The following is a 23,314-nucleotide window of genomic DNA, read 5'->3' as shown; positions in this document are numbered from 1 at the left end:
TTTTCTGGGAGAATTGCCCAATAAAAGGAATAGGAGTGCTGGGTTGGTGTATGAAGCACAGAAATACTATGTTCAACTAGTTTTTTTAACAAGTTGACCATGTTAAGCAGGAGAAGCCAGCACGTTTAATAGAGTGAAAAAGTCAGAATGCATAAAAAAGTATGTTACCTGATCTTTAAGTGTACTTAAAAATTAAATTGAAGTATACTTTTCTCAGAGGGCAGTCTTGACTATTTATCATTCATATATTTCCTGCATATATTTCATCATTTTGTTTATTTACTATAATTTGCTATTATTTTAGGTATAATTTTTCCAAACATTTAACTGAGTTTGTCTGTCTATGCTGAAAATGTATTAATGACCCTCTCCAAAGGGAAAGCTAAAGGGCGAAGGGGGAACAAGTCAAACAACTTCACTCTCTTGTGGTATCTGACAAATAATTGGATAATATGCAAGGTTTATGTGTAATTCAGAGCATGCATGATCTTCACATGAGTCAAAACTTTGTATTGAGTCATAATACTACCACAGCATTGATCTGCCACTCATGCTCTCGTGAGTTTCAAATGTCCCACAAGCTTTTTAACAAAGCCCGTGCCATTGACAAGAATTACATTGGATCAGCGATCCCAGTTCTTCAAAAGTGTGATCAAAGAGATTTCTCTGGATCTTAGCATGTCTTTTCTTCTCCGCTAACTTCAAAGTCTGGCGTCTTACAACAGTTATGTCTCAAATAAAGGAATGAATTACACACATTCAGCACTGTGGACAAACATTATAAAGCCTCATTGAAGCTCGGTTTCTGCTCTTTTTTTTAATGCTTTGTCATTTACAACCCACTATGTTTCTTTTTTCTTTCTCTCCTTTTATCTCCCCCCTTTCTGTTTTTGTGTTACGTTATGACAGTATGGTGAGTCAGATAGCTTAAAGAGCGTTGGACTTTCCTCGCTCTGCAGAGATACTAGCAGCGTTTCCCGTCAGCCGCCTTTGGCGCATTAACCCTCACCTGCCGTTCACTGTTCACGCACACCGGCAAACTTTCTCCCTCCCTACTTGGCTCTGCTTCGCAGCTGTGTATGAATTCAGCTCATGCCATGCTGACAGAGAGGTGCGTGCATTATCGGCTCACCGAGAGGTTATGGCACACCGTCTTTCACGTGCACTTGTGGAAATAAGGTTGGAGTGCTTCTAAAAAGGTTGCATATTCAGGAATGACTTCCTTTGGGTTTTCTCACATTGGAGACTATCTGGATGAGCTAATAAGTGAGTGAGAAAAGTCGATATTGCTCGAAAGATTAATCACAGGTATACCAAGGAACAAATAGACGTAAATTAAAATGAGCTCAAGGGCTGTTCAAATAATTATTTACCCAAAAATGAAAATCCATTACCCACTTGTCATCTCAAACCTGTATGACTTTCTTTCTTCTGCACAATACAAAAGAAGATATTTTGAAGAATGTTGGTAACCAAACAACGTCCATAACAATTCCAAATAACGTCCATAAAAGTTTTGTCTATACGATAGAAATTGAATGTGTACCACCGTTGTTCCCTTACAAAATATATTTTGTGTTCTGTGGAAGAAAGAAAGTAATAAAGGTTTGACATGACAAGAGGGTGAGTAAATTATAACAGAATTTTTAGTTTTGATGAATGATCTATTTAATGTTGTTATTAGATTTATTTCATTAGGAATAAACAAGCAAAATATCTATGGAAAATCTACATTCAGACTTTAAAGGTGAATTCAGTTTTCCATAAAAGTGATCCAAACAATAAAGCAAATGAAACAATACAACAGCTTTGTGTGAAGAACTGAAAAAAAAACATTGTTTACTATAAATCCTGCATTCTTTCCAGGAAAAGTTCAAAAGCTCAATTGAAAATGTTTAGATCAGCATTCATTATTATCAGAAATATCCTTGTATTTGCACTCTTACATTCTGTAACCGACACATGCAAATCCTCTTGCTGTAGGCCTATTGAGTGGAAATAAGTTGTGGAAAACAACACAATCCACCCTCTTCTGATGTTTATAATGGACACACTTCTAATTCTTCAAGAATGTCTTCCTGATTGCCATCTGAAAAGAGAAATCCGCCGGGACTGATTGGGGTTTTAAGTCAGGGTCGGTACGTGTCGTTCAGTGTATGCACACACAGCACCACATTGTGCTTTCACTGCGCTGAATGAAAGCTGTGTAGCCCTTGCGACTTCATCAGATACTACAGGCAGGTAGATACTTGCTCTGATCTCTATCAATCACAGTCTCCTGTGTGCTGTTATGAGTGTAAACAGAGCAGATTCGGTGGCCAGACAATAAACACTCGGCTCAACAAATTGTCTTTGTTTAGGATGGCAGAAGTGTGCCCTTTATCCCCATCAGCATAATGCATCTGTCGTGGGGAGTTGATAAAAATCTACGGCATGTGTCACAGGTAAATAGCAGGTTGCTGCACATGGAGAGCAATGAAAACCCCTCGTGTTTTTGTGACAGGTCACAGTCCAGCTGTAGTTTTACACAGCTGCCAGCTGCTTGAGGACAAACTGTGCTAATGGAGAACGACTAAGAAAATGTCTGCTTGATAAGACCTGCATGTGTCATGCTTTAGATGCTATGGGTTAACCAGTACAACTCCCTTGCTAAACCAGTTTGATTAGAAAGACAACGCTGGTAGACCAACATTTATTTGGTAAATGAAATACATTCGCGATTGAGAATAATGTGAAAAGCAGTATCTACTGTACGGTAAGTTAAAGACCTTTACCCACATTCCACCAGTAGCCTACAAAGAGGATATATCTACAAAGTAGATGAGTAGAAACAAGACCTTATCTTTGACTTGATAGCAGAAAAATTCCCAATCATAGTATTAACCAAACAACCCCTATTTTTAACTGCTGTCGCTTGCTAAATTTTTCAAGACCTCAGCGCTTTACACTCATTTCAGAACTGTTTCCACAGGTGTAGAATGCACATGACTTTTTCTATTGAAACTTGGCAGTGAAGTCCCCCATACAGTGCGTAACCGCAGGCAGCCTGCGCTCTGTGCAACGCCGTGCAGGTGTCTGGGCAAGAAGTAAACACGCTTTCTCTGAACAACAAGGAAGGAAAATACCACTTATGTTATTTGATGAAGATCCAAACACTGGATTAATTCTAACATCAAACGCTTTAATATTTCCTTTTAAAAACAGAAACTTGTTTTATCCGTGCTTTGACTTCCTTGCTTGGGAACTTAGAAGAGTTTTGCTTATCGACAGTTTGAGGTCATGTCAATATGCAGAATTGCTTTTTCAGGGTTTATGATGTTTGAATCTGATTGATCATGTCATTTAATATTTTGACTTTAAATAAATAAATAAATTATATAGTAAAGAATAATGTACTGTGAGTAGGGTCACACATCTAACTTATATCTAAATGTTAAAATGCATAAATCAATTAACATATAATATATTTAACTAATATTATAATGTAAAAACTTTGACCAGAGTACAGTATTAGAGAGTCATAAGGCTGTCACATTTTTGTAAATATTGGTTTTAAAACAGCACTCCATCTAAAGCAAGAACCATCACCACTTAGAAATTGAACTAATACATTAATACCTTCTTTGTTTCTTAAAGTTTTGTAAGAACATTTTCCAGTCCAGTATTAACCGGCATTTGAGTTATTGGAGCGTTTTACTGTGGCAGTGACTCATTAATTGTAAATGTGGCAGACGGACAGATTGTGTCACAACGTGACCTAATGATGACTGAGCTTACACCAAATTTTGCCCCTGAAATATCTCAAGAACTTGCTGTATGTTATTCGAAGCAAAAAACAAGTATTAAATGTTTGTTTGGCATAGGGATGAGAATGAGAAAATAAAATGCACAAATGTACCACAATTGAAATGATCCAATGTGCGTATACATTTCCATTCAGAACGCCCTGCTTATTAGTTTGGCCATGCACTCTTCACTCAGTCCGTTAGGTCTCCCATTGAAAACAGCCACACTTTTCCAACAAAAGAGTTTATAATAGGCAACATTTCGCAAGATGAGTGTTCGTTTTCATCCAAATGAGTCTTTTGTTGAGATGACGGCTGACCCAGTAGCTTGAACAACGGCTCCATCACTCTGGGTCATGCAAAGCCATCTGCCCCAGCACACGCCCCCACAGAGGGTGTGATTGTAATTTAATCACCACACGGTCTGACAATGTAAACTCGCCTAATTACTACACAAAGCAGAAAGCAATTGAATGAGTGCAGCCGAGCAGTGTGTTGTGATGTGTCGGTTATTGCGAAATTATGACATTGAATGCTTTGGATAAAAGCATCTGCCAAATGCATCTATGTAAATGTAAATGTACGTATTGTCTTGACTTTGTGATGAGGCAGAACATATTTTTGGGTTATGTATACACTCTAAAGAATAAAGGTGCTAAAAAGGTTCTTCACAGCGATGCCATAGCAAAGAAGAACCCTTTTTGGTTCCACAAAGAACCATTCAGTCAAAGGTTCTTTAAAGAACCATCTCTTTCTTTCTTTTTATGATCTGAAGAACGTTTTTTGCCACAAAGAACCGTTTTTGAACCAGAAAGGTTCTTCAGATGTTAAAGTTTCTTTGTGGAACCAAAAGGTTCTTCTGTAGCATTGAAGAACCTTTTGAAGCACCTTTTTAAGAGTGTAGTTCATGAATACTGGGCACAATAATTATTTCAGAGAAAGAAAAAATTCACATTATAGAACTTTTCCATAATTTTTAGAAAACACGCACTAAAATAAAAATCTGGGGACAAAGTTTAACATAAAATGAAATGCCAATTTGTTATTAATTAAATTAGCCCACATAGATAATGTAGTATTTATGTCAAGTAACACCAAAATGACTAGTCAATCTAATAATATATTCATATAAATGGCAATCTAATAATAATTTAAAGCCATAATTGATTTGTTACAGTAAATCAGCACGGCCATATACTAAGTCACCCCTTTGTGTAGCGTCAATGGAGCTGCATGTCACATGATTGTTTTTCCTCAATGGGGGTGAAAGTGTGTCTCACTCTGTGTTCCAGCTCATTCTTTTCATTTGCAAAGCAGCTATTTGGGTCAAAGCGTGCCTTTTCTTCTCAGTCAAACCCACGCACGCTTCTCTCCCCCTCCCGAACCACTGTATCCACTCGATTCATTCGGCCGGCCGTGTGTCTGTAAAAGTAACCAGAGTCAGATTTCGTGCACAGGGACGGCAGCTGCTACTGTGGCACACACCAGAGCTTTCAGCACACTACAGAGGGCTTGAGTCAGACGGATCAGACTGTCTCTCTCTTTAGTCTGCCTGACTGCTGCTGCACCCTTTTGTCTTTTGCATGATGTATCTCTGGTTGGGTTTCTGGAGCCTACACTGTAAAAATGTTTAGACTTAAGTTCAATACAACTGAAACTTCAAACATCAACAAATCTGATCTGATAGAATTTCTGTAAATGAATGACTTAGAGTTGTATGTGATATGTCATAATTTAAAAACGTTTGTTTTTCTGCATCTTTAAACAAATCTTTATGTTTATTAGCTGTTGTTCAGCAAATATAGATTTTCTGTAAATCTAATAATTGAATTATAATTGAATAAAACATATATTATATAATCATTAAATAGTAATAATTACATATAATTATTTTCCTATATTGTTCCATTTTCGTCATATGCCAACATAAATGTTTTATGGCTGGCCACCTCCCTTTGATGCAAGGACAGAGAAAAGAGCAAGAGAGAGAGGAAGAGGAAGAGAAGAGAAGAGATGGAGCTGGAAGGTGCGGGCGGGTAGTGAAGGGGTCTATGCATTGTTTTTGTATGGAGCCAATGCACACGTGCTAACATCTCTCTAATCTTTCTGAGCCAAGGCCTGGGGCAAGGGCAGCTGTCGAGGAAAAGGAGAGAAGAGAGAATCAGAGAGAGAGAGAGAGAGAGCACAGCTGTCAGTTCTCTCAATCTGCCACTCATTAGAAACAATAGAGCTGTAGGGTCAAGAGGCCCCATACTTGACCAAAATTCACTTTAATGTTGACTTTTCAGCAACAGTTTGTGACATGTACTGAACTGATATACGACACCTCTAAAACCACCCATCATGGGTTCATTGATATACCCAGCCACACATAGCCTACTGTTATATTACTGTTGAGGTAAAGAACGCTGGAGGGCCTGTGGTATGGAAATTGGTGTATCCATGCTGTTTGGAGAAGAGGCTCTGTAATGTCATTGAATGATGGATAGCCCATCTGACATACAGTTTGTGACACCAATGCATGGTGCAGAAGATCAGCTTGATACTGATGGCAGAAACAATACATCAGTAATGATCTGTGCATTGTTTCTTTAAAATCACTGATTTGTCTTGTCATTGTGTAGAATGTGTGAACTAAAAGCTTCCAACACCAAAGAAAATTCCTTGTGTATGCAAGCAGAAAGAAAGAAAGAAAGAAAGAAAGAAAGAAAGAAAGAAAGAAAGAAAGAAAGAAAGAAAGAAAGAAAGAACGAAAGAAAGAAAGAAAGAAAGAAAGAAAGAATGAACGAAAGAAAGAAAGAAAGAAAGAAAGAAAGAAAGAAAGAAAGAAAAAAAGAAAGAAAGGAAAGAAAGACACTTAACATGACTCAACTGTCAAGGAGATAAAAGCCTTTGAAGATATCTGACTGGATGGATTTCATAGCAAGGAGGGCCAAGCCCTGACATGTGTGCGCGCGTGTGTGTTTGATGACAAAATTATTTCATATCTGACCAAAGCTTCAAACTTCAAACTTCAAACAATTCATAAGTAAAGCAAATAATCTTTTAACTCTAATACAGTTTTCCTTTAGGGGTAGGGTTATGTTATGGGCTATTATAAATAGCTTTAAAGATTAATCTTGCACCTGATAAACCCACTGGAAATGAATTGCTGCACACATTTCGAACGTGTGCATGCTTAAGAGGGTATAGACATGTTCTTCTTTGATGTTCCTTGTGCAAATCAAGAAACCAACATTATGCTTTTCTTTTGAAGAGCCATGTTCAGTGGGGTCTGTCAGTGGATCTGAATGGGCGTTCTCTCCCTCGGGCTTCAGACTAACGGTAGAGGAACCGCATTCCCATCTGCTTCTCCTGGGGACCCCCAAATGTCATGAAGGGAGGGAGGGATGAAGGTGAATGAGTGCAAAGGAAGGAGAGTCCTTAAACGGGGTAATGGAGAGGGCCTGTGATGCAAGGTGCAGCTCATGAGATATTGGCACAGATATATGCAGTCTCAGAATACATTGAAAATCTGTGACTTAAAAATTAAACCTGGATATAAAAAATATATTGTAAAATCAAAACAAAAGGAAAAACAATGATGTTAAGAGTGATAGCAAACATATAAGGTTCTGCGTTATGTATATCAATAATTACAAAAGAAATACATGTATGATGTTGGGTCTTTGTACAAAAGCTTTATTGAGGCATGTACATTAATATTTCTCAAAGCATGCTTGTTTGAAATCAGAGTCAGAAATGTTCTATTATAATTGTAATTCCTGTTTTATTGATAGTACTAGGCCTACAATTGATAACATATTTGTATAAGCAAAGTAAAAAAAGGTGAGGCTTTTGATGTGAATAAAGACCAAGAAGAAACAACAGCTGACAGTCAAGCCTCACAAAATGAGAGAGGCTTTGATAGACACACTTACATTAAAAAAACATGTAGGACAGTGCAGGGTTATGTCCCAAACCTATTCCCCAGCCCCTTGCCTGCCTCTGTTGTTCTAAGAGGAAAAAGGCAGATATTTGAAAATTAAATACAGACTGAGATTCCTCTCAGCCCACCCCTCCATCACAGTGACCAGGAAGCTCTTTAATTTGCCAGACATTACAGCCCACCGAGGACCCTCAGGCACAGACAAAGCCTTTGTGCTCCTTCCATTAGCTCTGTAAGAAGGTCCTCAGCATCGCATATAAAGAAGCTGACCCACCCATCTCTGCTTCTGTCTCCCCCCCAACAACAAGCTGTGCGCTGTCTTACGGCTCTTTATGATCTTGGGGGTGGATGTGGACTCAATTCTACCTAGTAACCAAAGTGGAGCTGAAACACGGTGGCTAATATCCAATAACCACTGTGCAACTTCTTCCCCTTTCCATTTTTTCCTCATACATTTAACCTATTTCTTAATGTCTGTTTTTACTCTTTTTTTTGTTGTGAAGTGCAGTGTTGTACACTCTCACTAGTGCAGTTTTACCAGCTGCATCCTGTGTCTTAAAAGCTGGGTGCTTTTAGCCAGGTTGTTGCTGTTTACACAAGCAGCATGTGTGACCACACATCCCCATTCACATACACACAGAGCAGCACCTGCGCCTGCACACAACATCATGCTCTAGCATAGCAGAGTGTTTACAAACTCTAAAAGAGCTACATAGATACTAAAAGAGCACTCAATTGATTTAAGCTGCTTCTTCTTTGTTATTGTTGTTGTTGGCCCTATTGTTATTGTGACAGCCTGTATTACTCAGTGTCATGTACGTTATCTAAGTGTAAGGAAAGTTTTGAATGACTTTCCGGTCATATATCTATTGAGTCATCGGTATATTTAAGGAAAACAGTGATGGTAGAGGCCATACATGACAAAAATATCAGTTTATGCATGGGTTTTCTATTTTTAAAGAGAGAAATAATGGTAAAAAATTACCCTTCCCACATGCCATTTACTTATAAACTGTACTATTCACTGTACGATTTTCTCTGCTGATCTCTGTGTTTTTGTTTTCTCATAACACTGATGATGATATGTTTACTACAGTATTGCAGGAGGTCTACAATCAAAGTTGCAACAGTCCTGAACCTCTGATTGGCTAACAGCTTACTCTGTCTCCAAAGCAACAGTCTATCTCAGGGCATCCCACATTCAGCCGTTTTCAGTTTGTATTGTCTTTAGATACAAAACTGTATGAAATGACCTTGAACTTAAATTGACAGTCAGAAAAACTTTGTTGAACCCTCGCAAGTATGGTTTCCTGTGCACCGTAGGTGTAACGGGTTAAATATTAACATAAGGTAAATGTTTTTAAAGTGTTTTTCTGTTGACACCTTTGAAGGCTGAAAATCAATACTGCAATCTGACCTGTGGCACACGACCCGGTTTAGCCAGGGGATCAAAGACTATTGGTCTACTGGGGGACTCAGGAATGCGAAAGATAAATAATAAACACATATGACATCATGAACAGGAGGGTAAACTATGTTGTCCCTTTTTGAGCCAAATAAAAACAAGCTTAGTAAAAAAACCTTTTTGATCAAAACAATAATATTTCTGCTGAAAAGTGCCTTCTTTTTGAAACCAAACGCGGTTGAGCAATCCTCTAGCAACCAATCAGAGCTCTGTTACCACCAGCAACAGCCCGTACTCCAGCAAGGCAATGGATCCATTCTTCTGATTGGTCAACATTCCACAGACTCTCAGCTGGCAGCCCCTCCCTCTTTTTGCTCTCATCCACACAGATTAAGCAACATCATCAAAACAAGTAGAGCTTAGTTTTATTTTGCTTCATGGCATGGCTTCACATAACAACAGCGGGCTGTGTTTTGCTGTTTGGTGGAAAGGGGGTCTCGTGCAGGCAACAGGAAAGAAAAAGGGTGAATTCTTGTTGCCAGGGCTACAGCATGCCTTGAGGAAACAGGAATGATGATATCAGGTGAAATGTTATATGTGCTACAAAAGGCAGAGTGTTGCATCAGATGATTTGACCTACAAAATGAAACTTGCCGTTAACATGTATAGTGCATGTAAACGTTCAGTGTGATAAATTACAATCTATATGTGATGGTACAATATATTGAGCAAATGATTTATATGCAAAATAAAAACATTAGAATGATCCTTGCATCACATTTATTGTTTAAAAACTGTATGCAGAAACAAATGAAACAGTATTTATTTTAAGTTATTAGGACAAAACATGCAATCAACACATGAAATACAATCATTTTTATTTATTTTAAATTATTTTTTAAAGGGTCTGCTAATAACCTATTTTATAATTTTTTTTCAGCTAATTGAAAGGGATAAATACAATGGTTGAATTTACTACTAAACTGCATATTGCATATTGTAATGTGACACAATTGTTGGCATGTATGTATATTATAAATGTTTCTATGTTCTTGTTATTCGTTGTAGATCATATAAAGTGACACAATTGTGGGATATGACGGCAGTCGAGAGCTAAGCAAACAAGCCAACTGGACTTCAAGGGATGTTGTTGTAGAAGAAGGAGGAACATACAGTACATAGTCTCTCTATTTGCTGTTGCATGTTTGGGCATGCCTGAGACATCAATTGGTAACCCTGACCTTTCAGACAATAACACTTCTTTACGTCCATCTTTAGCTGTGAAGCTTTGATCCAAAACATAATTTTCTTTGCAGCCTATCTTTGTTTGCTTTGCATTCTGTACATCTGCCCGTGTGTAACTCACCTGTATGTCTCCTTTTCGTTTCATCTATTAATCAAGTCTTTTTGTGGATCACACTGCAATGGCTTGGCTGTTAATAGGTTTTTCTGCGTTTGTCTCTTTGTTATGTAGCAAAAGTCTTTGATGACAAGCAGGTGCATTTATGACCCTGTGGAGTTTAGACCATCATAAAGAGCCATGAAGTCAGCGAGGTTTCTAGACCACTTTGATACCCTTGAGTAATCCTGTTAAACTCTGGGGCTTCTTGTACCAGGACAGTTCTATCTTATCCTTTTGGATTAGCGAACTATCCATAGTGAATTGGAGAGGCCCTTTAATCTGATTCACTGAAACAGGCAGCCTAGAAATCACTGAAACTGTAACATTGTTTACTTCAAAACGTTTCATGCAGACGGGGCTGTTCCTATGTGCTGTTTTTTAGAGCGTGCAACATTTAACAGCTGCGGTGTGCAGGGCAATATATTTTAAATGGAGAGACTCTTCTTCTATGAGCTGAGTAAGTTGTTAATAACTTGACCCGGCAATGCCATCATTTGGGTTTCCATAGTGGGAAAAACTGTGCACCAATGTAAAAATGTTTGTAATATTGTGTCCAACTGGTCTAAAATTACATCGACTGGCCACAACTGTATATAAAAACTGCTGATGAAATTCATATCATGCTTTTCATAGCAGCCATGTGCATCATCTTAAAAAATCCTGAAGACATTTTGTGCATTTTTGTATACAAACTATTCTACATGTTTTTCACATTAAGCTCCTTATGGAGCTGGCATTTGGCAGTCCTCTGCCATACCTGCAGTGGCATCTGCCGCAGATATCCCAGGCATGTACAGAAGTGCATACTGCCGTTATCGCAACATACCTCCTGCATTTCTCGTCTGTAGGGACCGATCCTCAATTTCTTCAGTTATTTGGTTCTGATATTTCACTGAGGTTAGATTTTCATGTCAAAATAGCACACAAGTACGCTCACAATGACATATTTAGACTTTGACTTTTAACATTGACTGTGCCAACTTGGTGATCGCGCCACCCCTCCGATGACAGCATTGCACAGACATATGACTGGACTTCAAAAGATAAGTGTGAAAAAATGTGCGGTATGTGAACACTCTCTTCCACCCTGCAGTAATTCCTTAATAGTAGATCAATGCAGAGGAATGCAAAACAATCTGAGCAGCATGTGACCCATGTCAGTACTCATACCACACAGCTTGGTACTGAATGTAGAGTCTGTACCCTCTTTAATACTGTTCTTTACCTAATACAAACTTCATCAAGAGCTGATTGTAGCAAACCAGGAAGGTGGGAGAAAAGGCTTATGTCTTGCACATGCAACATTTCTAGCATTTCTTGGTTGAAAATACACCCATGTATCATTTTTTTGTGACCAATAATTTCCATGTTGCGCTCTAAAACAAAGCTGGGTTATTTTCAGAAAATGCTGGGTTAAAGGTCAGAAAGGGTTGAACCCAGCCGCTGTGTTAAATTTACATTTAAAATACTCATATTTGACCCACCAATTGAATTAAAACGATCCAGCATTTTGGGGTTGAAACAACCCAGAATACAGTATGTTAAAATACAACCCAGCATTTTGTGTGATCGCCCAGCAATACCTTGTCCGGTTTTAACCAGCATGCTTGGATGGCCTCAGCAGGGTTGTGTTTGTTTATCTGTTTTATGATGCTGCTTATACATGAACATTTATTTTATTTTAAAATATAATTTTAAAAGGAAACACTTTATCTTGCATAGCCATGCAGATTGGGCTTAAAACGTCTCCATGAGATTGCACAGTATTAGAAGTATTAAACCACCACACAAGATTAAAAAAACAATAACATTTTAAACAAAACTTTAATGAAAACCAAAAGCACTTTTGGTTTTCATTAAAGTTTTGTTTAAAATGTTATTGTTTTTTAACCCGACACATATAGACCACTTCGCAAGATGTAAACACTGGTCTGAAGTGGTCTATAGTTAAATCATAGAAATATTTGTTTAACATTTTGTTTTGGTAATAAATGTTCTGTATGTTGTATATTGTTCAAGTATTTGTGTAGTAATAAAAAAATTTACAAAGTTCTTCTTGTAAAGCTTTTTTTGAAACTTCTGAAGGGGTTTTAAATAAATATAAAAAAAAATTAAAACTGCATGGCTGTATGACCTCCTGCACATATACACAAAAAAAACCTTCTTCATGACATCAATCTTCCAAAATGGCATCAGAATTCTGAATGTCATCTGTTTACAGTCAAATTTCATTTGTCTTTGATTTATAACCATCTGCAAAACAAAAAAGAAATCTACTCTCATATCAGCACATCGTAATACTGTTCCTGAGTCATGAGACAAGAAGAACGCTATGTCTGTGACTGGTGATCAGATCAGGCAATAGTGCTAACAGATGCCAGTACTACTGTCTGGCTTGAGTCACCATAGCTGCAGGGCTCAGAACTGAGGGGGACATGCTGCACAGACATAAAGACAGACAGTCAACCAGCTGCAAAGCGGTTTCGGGGTAAAGTTTTCTTTTCCCTGTGTTTTGAAGCCTTGTGCACATGTGGACACAAATAAAAAGACATGAAATATTTAAATCAGAGGGGAGCAACAAGTCATTGCATGCTTACACATTGATCAGTTTCTAATGCTGAAACTATGAAACACGGCTAACCACTGGTTAACCACTACCTTGTGCGCAGGGAAGTCCGGTGGCCTGTTGACTAACGTTTCCTGAAAAGTTTCAGTTTACTTTGGTTTTCACAGAAGGTCTATTGGCCTCTGAGAAAAAACATGCATTTTGAGCGGAAACACAGTGAGAAAGTTGTTTCACATTTAGAGCTTTAGAGTGCCCGTCGCTTGTTATCACATGCAGTGAGCTCTCTGCTTAGCAGGCGAGTCAGGTCACTCTGCAAATGTGATGCCACTGCAAGGAACAACCATCCAGACATAGCATGTCATGAAACATGGGTTTTATTGTCAGGGGCACAAATACTGATTTGGACTGCACTGTAAGTCACTTTGGATAAAAGGCTCTGCCAAATAATGCATCTTTTATCTTTCTGCCTTCTGATTCTGAGAAAAGTTGTGGTGAAAAAGACATCCGTCCATGATCACGTGACTGGAGAGTTATTAAAAGTCACTCTATTTGTGTCACTGATTAGTTTATACTCTTTGGTTCATGTATTTAAAAAAACAGACTCATAGTCATAACTCAAAAACAAATGTATATTCCCAAAACAATGCATGTCTGCATACTCGTGCATTGTTGCTTTCTTTGAAAAGGTTTGTGGGTCATTGTAACTTGAATGATCCTATGGCAATCTCCACAATAACCTCACGGTGTAGCTCATTCAGTTTATCGACTTCAAAGCCATTTTTGTCATAATAAATGTTGTTTATTGATAAAGATCAATTATTATTATCCGTGCGAGAGTAAGTTTGTTTGGAAAAATCTCTTTGTTCAATTGCCTGCTGTTCTTTGTTATCACAAGCAGGTGTGTGTGGCTTTGTGTCTGCATGTCTGCGTGTGTACGCATGCGCTTTGGAGGATGGTTTAGCGCTCTTGACGGTTGACTTTTAAGAGCTCCTTACAAAGACTTTTCAGCCACTACCCAAAACCCTCTTTCAAGTTCTGATGCACTTTGCTTTAGGCATTTGTCATCGGTATACAACACCTGGTGCAGGTTTTGCTGCGAAATGCATGCAAAACTTCCCAGTGATGTCACTTCAGTAGTATTCTGAAGATTGAGATCTGATTGGCCAGGGTGACTACATGTGAAAGATCAAACTGGCCGCATTCGAGTATCTGTCTTACAGGTAACGCGGAACCCATTCTCTCATAAAACCGCAAACTTTACACAATGACTTTGCATTGCTTGAAATTGCTTTCATTTAGTAAGAAGTCCTTTCATTATTGTTAGTGTAGAGTAATCTAGATAATAGTACACCCACATCTAAATACTATGTGTTTAATTAATTTACTGTACTCAAGATGGTGCAAAATCATGTTTCCTTTGGTGATTTTTTTGCATGATGTTGGATATGAACCTTCATCGCTCAGCTACAATTGTGTTTGGCAAGTTCAATTAGACATGTAACAGATCTGTACCCTGCCTCTGCTCCAAATGGTGTGGGCAAAACCCTGCACAGATCCGAAGTCGGTCTTGATTTGCAAGGGGCCCCTCAGTTGAGCAAGCCGTTTAAAGACAGCAGCTGGTGCATGGGTTGTGAAAGGTCAGTCAAGGCCTGGAGACCTGCCAGCATCTCTCGTGCTATATCGCAACGTCTTTCTCTCTCTAATGCACACTAGATTATTGAACTGGTGTGACCTTACTACTCTGATGTAACAGTACCTCAATAGTGCATTTCTAACTGGGCGAAATAAAACACACTGCATGCTAACCATATTAAACAGCTTTGAAAAGACACAAAGAATCGTTGTATTTTTTAGGCATTTATTTAAATTCAATGGTGACTTTATGCATCTTTGCCATGATTTGACATTTCATTGTGAATATTTGACAAAATAAAGCACAACTTCATAACATAAAACATGAATAGACCATTCACATGTAAAAAGTCCAAAAGTTACATAAGCGCATGCAATTTTAACTTCTCAAGTGGCCATTAGACCAATATGCTTTTCAAAATGTCTTTTGCTTCCTCTTTAAAATCCATTTCTTCACATTCCAAGAAACTCCAATTGCCTCCAGCAATTTTTATATTTTGCCGTTTCTCTCTCAATCCACATGTCCTTTATCTCGCTCTCATACACTCGGTGAGACCTCCTGTTCTTTTGGTCCCCCAGCCTTCATGACACCGTCAACAATAGACCTCAGTGGCACCATCACTTCTCCATGCTCGTCCATAAAACAAACAAACAAACTAAAGGTTCTGAACCACAGTGGCCAACTTTCCAGGACCTCCAACCGTATGCTGGGACAGTCCACCTTTAACCTCCTGAGTCGCAAGGGTAATCCAGACAATATCTCGTGTACCCTTCAGGATGGACATCTTCGACTTGTTTCCTGCTTCATACATGTACACATGTTAAAGCCGTCTCCTAATCAGCGTTCTGGCAGTGTAATAGTAGGCACCCATTCATAGACATTGCGGCTCTCCTCGCAGAACATGCCCAGTCTCTCAAGAGCAGAACCTTTCCACGAGTCACTGTTGGGGCTCTTTGAAATAAAAAGAGAAGCGAAATTAATATCAGGTGCACAATAGATATCTAGGCTGTAGGTGTAGTGTGACTAAAAGTCTACTCACCTTTACAAGTATGCAGTGCGCGTCCTTAGGCTCTTCCTCTTGATCGCCGCCCACGATGTCAGCAAGCCGTTCAATGTCGTTCACGCGGACGATGTTGATGTCGTTATCGAAGCAGAAGGCTTGAATAAGAGTAAAGTGAATTTGGAGCGCGATGTCGCACTCGTACTCTTCATCCGTAGCGAGTACGCAGAAAGCCACACTGTCCGGGTCACTGCGAGCGCGAGGAGAGATCGATAAGTGACCGGGTTGACGTTGCATGCGTGCATATAAACAACAACAAAATAACAAAGCGTGACTTTAAATGCTTAAAAACACTTACACATTCATGACCTGTGCGGACTCGTACACCCCGACGGTGAGACAGTCCTGTTTTTTAGCGGAGACCAGGAGCTCCTCCAGTGCTGTTCCTGCACTCTGCATTCTGAAGAACAAAACCGCACCATTAGTCAATGTTCACGACATTGCGTTTAATAATAATAATAATACAAGATATTAAACTTACCTATCGCCGGTGGCCGCCGCGTTGTCTTGTCCACTAAATTCTTCAAAAGTCATTGTTTAAGTCTCGGGATCGTTCAACGTCTCTTCGCTGTGAGCTTTATTTCTGAGAGATGTGATGTGTCAGGCGCTCGCCGCGTTATATAGAGGATCAGCTGAGTTTCTCGGCAGTGGGCGGATATTCCGCTCACTTCCCTCTCTGATTGGCTACCGGCACGGGTGTATGTATCGCTCTGATGCAAGCTCCTTGCCTGTAAACAGCCCACGTGGTTGTTTGACCATCATCCCCCCATTGACACAAGGCACTGCTCGTGCTCTTTCTTACCGCACAGCTTGTGTGCTTTCGGGTACGAACAGTAGGACTAATAGTTGGTTTTATTCTAGTCCATAGTCCTCGATCAGCGAGAATAGAACTACGTCTGCGATCACGTTCAACACAAAGACTGTCGAGGCACACGCCGCTGTTTTGCATTTGTATAGGAGTCATCCTAATTGACCTCTTTGTCGCGTGCCTCTTAATGGAAGCCTGGTGAGGGCTGAGCACGAATAATAGCCCCGTGTCCCACCTGCCCTTTGGCTTTGTTACGCCCTGCAGAAAATGTGAATGTTAAGACGACCACAAGTCAAAACTTTTGTTTGATTTTTTATTCGTTTCGTGAGTTCGTTTACGTTTATGCATTTGACAGACGCTTTGATCCGAATCGACTTACATTGCATTGTACTATACACTTTGTTTCTGACTGTGTGGATCTAACCCATGACCTTGGCGTTGCTACTTGACGCGTGATTGAACTTTTTAGTACCTTTTACATGAAAGGTCTACAATTGGTATTTTTCCCGTAGAGTTTTATCAAGTATCAGACTACCACATCAAGTCTTGTAGAACCAGTCTAGATGCTTTTGCAATGTTGTATGGACTACAGTGTGACTTAATCTGTTTGCAACGTTTAGATGCACTTTTACTATGTCAGTGAAAAGCGTGTGTTGCGAGTAATGTTCCCTGCAGTGCTCAACTTTAGTAAATCTGAGGCGCCATCTAGCGGAATAAATTATTATAGAAGTAGTTTTAATTTGTCACCGCTCCGACAATCCAGAAAGAAATGCGACATCCTCTTGCGTCATCTGCTGGTGTAAGATTGAAATGACATCTATCCGTATTAGATGCTTGTGTTAAGTTTTCCAAATTGTGATTTAATTAATTTTTTCCTATTATTTGGCAACGAGCTGCATGCAAATTTGTCGTTGTTTGTGTGTTATATGTTTAGAAGTTATCAAAACAAAGTATACTGTATGTAGATTTACATCTCAGAATTGTATTTTAAACATAAAATGATTTCTGCGTACTATGGGTTGCATGCAATTTGTATTGATTTGCATTTATTTTAAGCAGTCTAGAGTGGACTATCTAGTTGCACATGACAAGAAGTCTACAAAAGCTCGTCTCAGTCTTTTTAGAGCTCTACTGAATAATCTTGCATGTATTTTTTTTAAGTAGAGCTGTTATAAGTGTTATGGTTAAAACCATTATTCATTAGGTAAAAAAACATCCTTTAATCCCATGTTTCATTTTGCATTATGCTATGTATTTGTACAATAGATTCAGTGTGATGAATGAAAAAAAAATAACAATTGACTTGATGTAAACTGATACATTTTAATCAATGTTTCCAATAAAATGATCTGGACAGAAAAAAATAAAAATGCCATTTGTAGACACATCAGTGCATCATATGATCACAGACCGACACAAATCAACAGGTAAATAAAAAAATACCATAAAACATACCATAAAGTAGGCATTTTTAAAGACAAAACAAAATATTAGCATAGAAAATAACTTCTAGAAATAACTTCAAGATCTAGAAAAGATCTTGCTGACTTTTTATGTAGATATATACAGACATTAATACTATATTATTATTCTGTGGATATGTGCAACACAAAACCCTTCTAAAAATGACAATTTAAGCCAAAATGTACAGTTTTAAGCCACAAACAATGCACAATGAGAGCAGAAAACAAACCTTTACAAAAACAAGCTTATCCCTTTTCAAGACAGAGCCCTGATCACTGATCTATATTCAGTAGTGGAATCTCTTTATGCATTTGCCTCTCTAACTACAAGAGGAAATACTATTCTACACAATACCCAGTTGCTTATAATGGCTTAGTCATATTTACACATGAATACATTTCCTGAATGTACTACTCAATGTGGATGCAACGCAGAGTTTAAGACAATCAGACTCCTTCACATTTCCACTGAAAGAGAGTCATATTGTGTGCAGACGGAAACAAATCGACACCATTCTTACAAATGGTTTGGTATGAAGAAAGTGCTACAAAAGCATATCAGTAGATTGTTATAAGGAAGAGAAATGCTTCTGCTGCAGGATTTATACAAATGTATAGTATAATGCAATGTAAGTCGCTTTGGATAAAAGCGTCTGCCAAATGCAAAAATGTAAATCTATTCTAAAACAACAAAACAAGTGTTTTAGATAAAACGCTCCGGTGTGTTCCTACATTTCATCCGAGCGATGCTGCTGTATTATAACTGAAGTGGGTTTCTGCTCTATCCAGGGCTCCTTGGTTTTACTCTGGCTGTCGTAGATAGCCGAGGATGCTGCCGAGCTCCTGTGGGATTCTGAGAGGGGTCCGTCTGATTTGAGATCTGATTGGCCAGGGGTGGGGAAGTCGGCAGATGAGTTGCTGTTGACACCAGATTCTGAATCGGACTGCTCGACCCGCTGGTAATCGGGTGTGTGGTTCTGATTTCCTAACAGCAGTACCTGGTTGCTCTCTACGGTGCCCACCAGTAGGAGCTCCTGATCTGGCACTTCTTTGGCAGGTGTAGATACAACGTCCTCTTTCAGGATGGCTGGATAAGAGCGCAGGGCTCGTGACATCCCTGGACGAGAGCAGAGCTATATTAATAATGCGCATTTCATAATAAAAACATAACAGTCATCCTTTTTACTTTATTGACCACTGTAGATAGACATTACAAACTGCTTTGAATCATTAGATGTTACAAGCATTAGAATCGACCACTGACATTTTGGTGTCGAGACAACTGTATATAACATACAGCACAACAATAAAATGTTAGTGCAACCAGAAGGACAACATTCTATTACAAACAGAGAACAATGACAAGCTGTGTGCTCACCTGTAGATGACGTATATAGATCTTTCTGTCCACTGCTGCCGAAAGGATTGACTGAAGGGAAAATTATCAGACAGAAAGACAGCAGGAAAACCTAGAAAAGTGAAAACAATGGTCGGGACATGAGACATCTTGAATTCCATTAAGAATACTCTGAAAGTTTATCGTAAACTGTATGTACTGTTTAAGTGAAACACAAATGTTAAATCGATTTATGTTATTCAAAAAATAAAGTAATAAAATATAAAACCGTAGCAAATGCTCACCATAATACAAGTGCTGGTTGTGGTGGTTTTCATTGTGGACATTTTCACAATACTCTGCAGTTTTCTTAGCTGTTCAATAAGGGACCTTAGAACACATAAAATGAACAAGGTTAGGATTAGATTAGGTTGTTTTTACTAGATTTTTAAATGTGGCACAACAACATTATCTGAGTAAACGCACACAATGAAAACTTACATGTTTTGCTTCTGTAGCATCTGAACTTTCTTTTGTAATTCCTGGTTTTGAGCAGTGCAGACCGCCACCCTACGGAAAATACAATATTTAAATACGTACTGAAGGCAACGAAAAACAGATTTACAGCCCTAGTCTGAATACCCAGAAGAACTGGGGTCATATAACAGATCTAAAGTTCTAAATACAAATATACATTACAATTTCTGTAATTTTATTAACTGAATTATTCACATTATAAACCATAAGTATAAATGTGCAAAATCCGAGTTAAGAATGAAATGATATGATTATATGTTTGGTAAGGTGTCAGTTTCCTTAAGTCTAACCTGCTCTCCAGGCCATCAACATAAACTTTCTTCTTCTTGCGACTCTCTTGTGCAGACTGCTTGTTTCTGATTTTCCTCCTCACCCTTTTTAGGGTTCGTTCCTCTGCCTAAAGAAATGTTATAAATATAACAAGTTTATATTTTGTCAAAATACTCGAAATAATAGCATGATGCATCTGAGATCGAAGAGAATGCCAAGGTATTTACCTTTGTAAGAGGCATTTGAGCTGGAATGGTGGCACCTTCTTTAGCCAAAAGTCTTTTCTCTTCATCGGTCAAAACAATCTCTTTAAACTGGAACTGGAAACAGAATATATCACGTTATGTCTCAGACAGCCATCATAAACCCAAGCTTCATTTAACCTGAATTGTTTTTTTAATGTACCTGGTTGTCTGTTTTGCCGCTCTGTGTGTAATCTTCGATTGTGAGTGCGCAGGGGAGCTCATCTGAGAAATCATCTGTCATTTGAACATCTAAATCATCTGACAGGGAGAAATTAAACGTCAATGAAATTTGAATCTACTTGGTTTATTATGCACCCACATACACATTCATAGAAAACAGCTAAAACATTTATACTCTTCTTACCGACATCAATAAAGACATCTGAGTCGGGATTCTCTGATCGGACACTCAGCAGTGTCTCTGTGTCCTGTGGGAGGGTGTAGCAGTGGTCTGTCTGCACCACCTGTGCCTCATAGCTCTCTGTCACAAACTCGGTATAAGACAGGGGTTTGAAACCTGGACTGGGTGCAGTATCTGTCTCACTGCCGTCATGTGGACTTTGACATTGTGGGGGAGTGGTGTCCTCTGAAATCCCACTGTCACTGCCATGAGGAGAGTAAGACAGGCAGTTGAGACCATCATCTTCCTCACCCAGCAGAGTGCTCAGAAAGTCCTCTGTATCCATTCCATTCAGCATCTAAAACAATAAAAGCATTTTAATTAGCACAGATTATAAATGTCTGTGGAATTGTTAAATAGATTTTTTTATCAATATTAGCCTCCAATAATAATTTTTCTTTTGAGAAGTTTAAACATTTTTATAACTAATTAATTTCAATAAGAACAAACATGTAATTGTATGTCTCCTATATATAATATTAGCAATTTAAAGTAACATGAATGATACGGTAAATTCATTCGTTTTTATTGGAGTCATCTATAAATTATTAAAACATGCTTTTAGTTTTCAGATCACAAGAGGAATACATACGTCTTGCTCCGAGAGCAAATCGTCCAGCAGGTTGTTCGCTTCTGCGAGAAACAGTTCGCTCGACCCCCGTTCTTCATCTCGAAAGATTAATTCAAGCAGGTCTGCATTATCCATATAGTCACCAACCGACATCTGAAAGGAATTTAGATATTATATTAATTCACATCAAAGGAGAGAAGATAACACGCTACAACCGCAGTGATACTGACAGCTCCAGCTAACACAGACCCCGCCCACTTATCATGTGACTGGGGCTTTTCTTAATACAACAACGGAAAAAACACAATTTCATTACTTTCAAGGACTGACAGTCCAACGTTTATCACAATGTTAATGTCACAGTGTGGGATATATTTTCAAATGAATATTTAAGTCTGTAACATTAGCTCATAGCTAATGTATGTATTGACATTTCGGATGCAATTTTTTATAAATGACTTATTCTGCTACATGTTCAACGCAGTCGACAAGACTCGTAACACGTACTGTTACTGTTATAATAATAATAATCATCATAAATAATTAATATCAACATTTACAATGTTGGTAGGCTTATATCAATTTATTATAAACATCACGTTAAAAATATTTCTAGTCAAGCATGCGGAATGCTTTTTGACAATTGACAGCATTCTATAAGAGAGTATGTAAATGTTTAGATTGAGGCAAGGAATCAACCTCTAATATACATCAAGAAAGGATGTAAAATAAGCGCTTACCTTTCTTGATCCTATAGCCAAACAAGATACGTGGACATATACAACATATAGGAAGTCACTTCGCTTAATCGCTTTGTCTCGAGTCTGAACTGGTGAAATCACCCTCCAACGAGGCAAAAATTGCGTCATCACGTAATGCGAGTCAGCAGGTCGCGTCGTCCTCGCAATGCTCTTTGGGAGTTGTAGTGAAATATATCTCCTCGGAAAGGGTAATATTATGATAAGTCCGTATAATTTTATAAATGATTTATTTTAATATATTATAAACCATATCTATTATTACAATATTATTTTAAAATAATATTCAGGAGTGCTGTACGGTATAGTAGATTCTATATGTACTCGACTTTTAGTAGGCTGATACAATTTGCAATATATCCACATATTGTAAGCTTAGAATCAGTGCAGTATCTCCCTTCCGATAAGTTCAGAGTACGCATAAAAATGAGTTGCGTGCAAATAAAGTGCATTATCATTCATTAAAAGCAATGCATTTACACTTAACCACATAAATGCGTCCCAGCTGAACGGATATGAATACGATCTTCTACCCGCGCGCAAAATGCAAATGTTAATACATAATATCTGCACTGATTTCTTTCGCATCCAGAAACAACCTCTACCTCCAGGTACCATTAATCAGGTTTGCACCATTTTCAGGGTCAATCATCTCATTGAAGCCTTAATAAGTAAACTGTCCATCTCATAGTAAAATGAAAATGTATGCTGCAAATCCCTTAAAATAATCAAACATTAAAAAGAATACACATAGAAGTATGTAGGTGCAACAATAACACGCATAACAGTGCTAATGTAATGTGTTTACATAATATTACTGTGAGGGTTTCTATTTAAATACCTCTGTTCACACATTTAGTATAAGGGGGTCCCTGCTTGCATCTCTCAACCAAGGGGTCCTTGCCCCGAAAAACATTGAAGACCCCTGAATAGCATAACCTTTTGGTAAACAAATAACATATTTCATACAGTGTGGTTAATTAATGTGTTTCTTATTTTACACATTAAATGTAAAATATGTTGATCTATTTCTAGCTCATCTCTTGTAAGACTTGCATTAACAACATGAGAGTTGTACCATTGTACATAGTATACAATGCCTTTATATGTGTGTACTGTACATACAGCCGCGGAAATAATTAAGAGA

At 38.3% G+C, this 23,314-nt stretch overlaps 2 protein-coding genes across 2 annotated transcripts; both read right to left on the bottom strand.

The window, feature by feature from the left end:
- Positions 1-14,938: 14,938 nt before the first annotated feature.
- On the bottom strand, positions 14,939-16,704 carry gadd45ga (growth arrest and DNA-damage-inducible, gamma a). The gene is made up of 4 exons (XM_079467694.1): positions 16,261-16,704; positions 16,078-16,179; positions 15,759-15,969; positions 14,939-15,670 (listed from the first exon to the last, which is right to left on the bottom strand). Exons 1-4 carry the CDS (start codon positions 16,311-16,313, stop codon positions 15,557-15,559), a joined length of 480 nt encoding a protein of 159 aa, XP_079323820.1. The 5' UTR covers positions 16,314-16,704; the 3' UTR covers positions 14,939-15,556.
- Positions 16,705-17,896: 1,192 nt separating this feature from the next.
- creb3l3l (cAMP responsive element binding protein 3-like 3 like) lies at positions 17,897-22,277 on the bottom strand. The gene is made up of 10 exons (XM_079467693.1): positions 22,150-22,277; positions 21,431-21,562; positions 20,803-21,136; positions 20,599-20,696; positions 20,421-20,513; positions 20,214-20,320; positions 19,888-19,956; positions 19,692-19,776; positions 19,429-19,519; positions 17,897-19,167 (listed from the first exon to the last, which is right to left on the bottom strand). Exons 2-10 carry the CDS (start codon positions 21,560-21,562, stop codon positions 18,779-18,781), a joined length of 1,398 nt encoding a protein of 465 aa, XP_079323819.1. The 5' UTR covers positions 22,150-22,277; the 3' UTR covers positions 17,897-18,778.
- Between the last annotated feature and the right edge of the window lie 1,037 nt (positions 22,278-23,314).

Source organism: Barbatula barbatula, assembly GCF_947034865.1.
Source record: "Barbatula barbatula genome assembly, chromosome: 11".
Classification (NCBI taxonomy): Eukaryota; Metazoa; Chordata; class Actinopteri; order Cypriniformes; family Nemacheilidae; genus Barbatula; species Barbatula barbatula.
Note: the sequence above shows the minus strand (reverse complement) of the source record. Positions and strands in the feature narration are given on the sequence as shown.

What these genes read in the sequence shown, in the direction of transcription:
- creb3l3l (XM_079467693.1), bottom strand. Translation starts at nt 21,562, where the DNA reads ATGTCGGTTGGTGACTATATGGATAATGCAGACCTGCTTGAATTAATC. An exon ending in GCGGCAAAACAGACAACCAG is followed by an intron (nt 20,514 to 20,598) that starts GTACATTAAAAA and finishes TTCTGTTTCCAG; the next exon opens with TTCCAGTTTAAAGAGATTGT. An exon ending in CAACCAGCACTTGTATTATG is followed by an intron (nt 19,520 to 19,691) that starts GTGAGCATTTGC and finishes TCACTTTTCTAG; the next exon opens with GTTTTCCTGCTGTCTTTCTG.
- gadd45ga (XM_079467694.1), bottom strand. Translation starts at nt 16,313, where the DNA reads ATGACTTTTGAAGAATTTAGTGGACAAGACAACGCGGCGGCCACCGGC. An exon ending in GCGGCGGCCACCGGCGATAG is followed by an intron (nt 16,180 to 16,260) that starts GTAAGTTTAATA and finishes TTTGTTCTTCAG; the next exon opens with AATGCAGAGTGCAGGAACAG. An exon ending in CGCACTGCATACTTGTAAAG is followed by an intron (nt 15,671 to 15,758) that starts GTGAGTAGACTT and finishes TTTATTTCAAAG; the next exon opens with AGCCCCAACAGTGACTCGTG.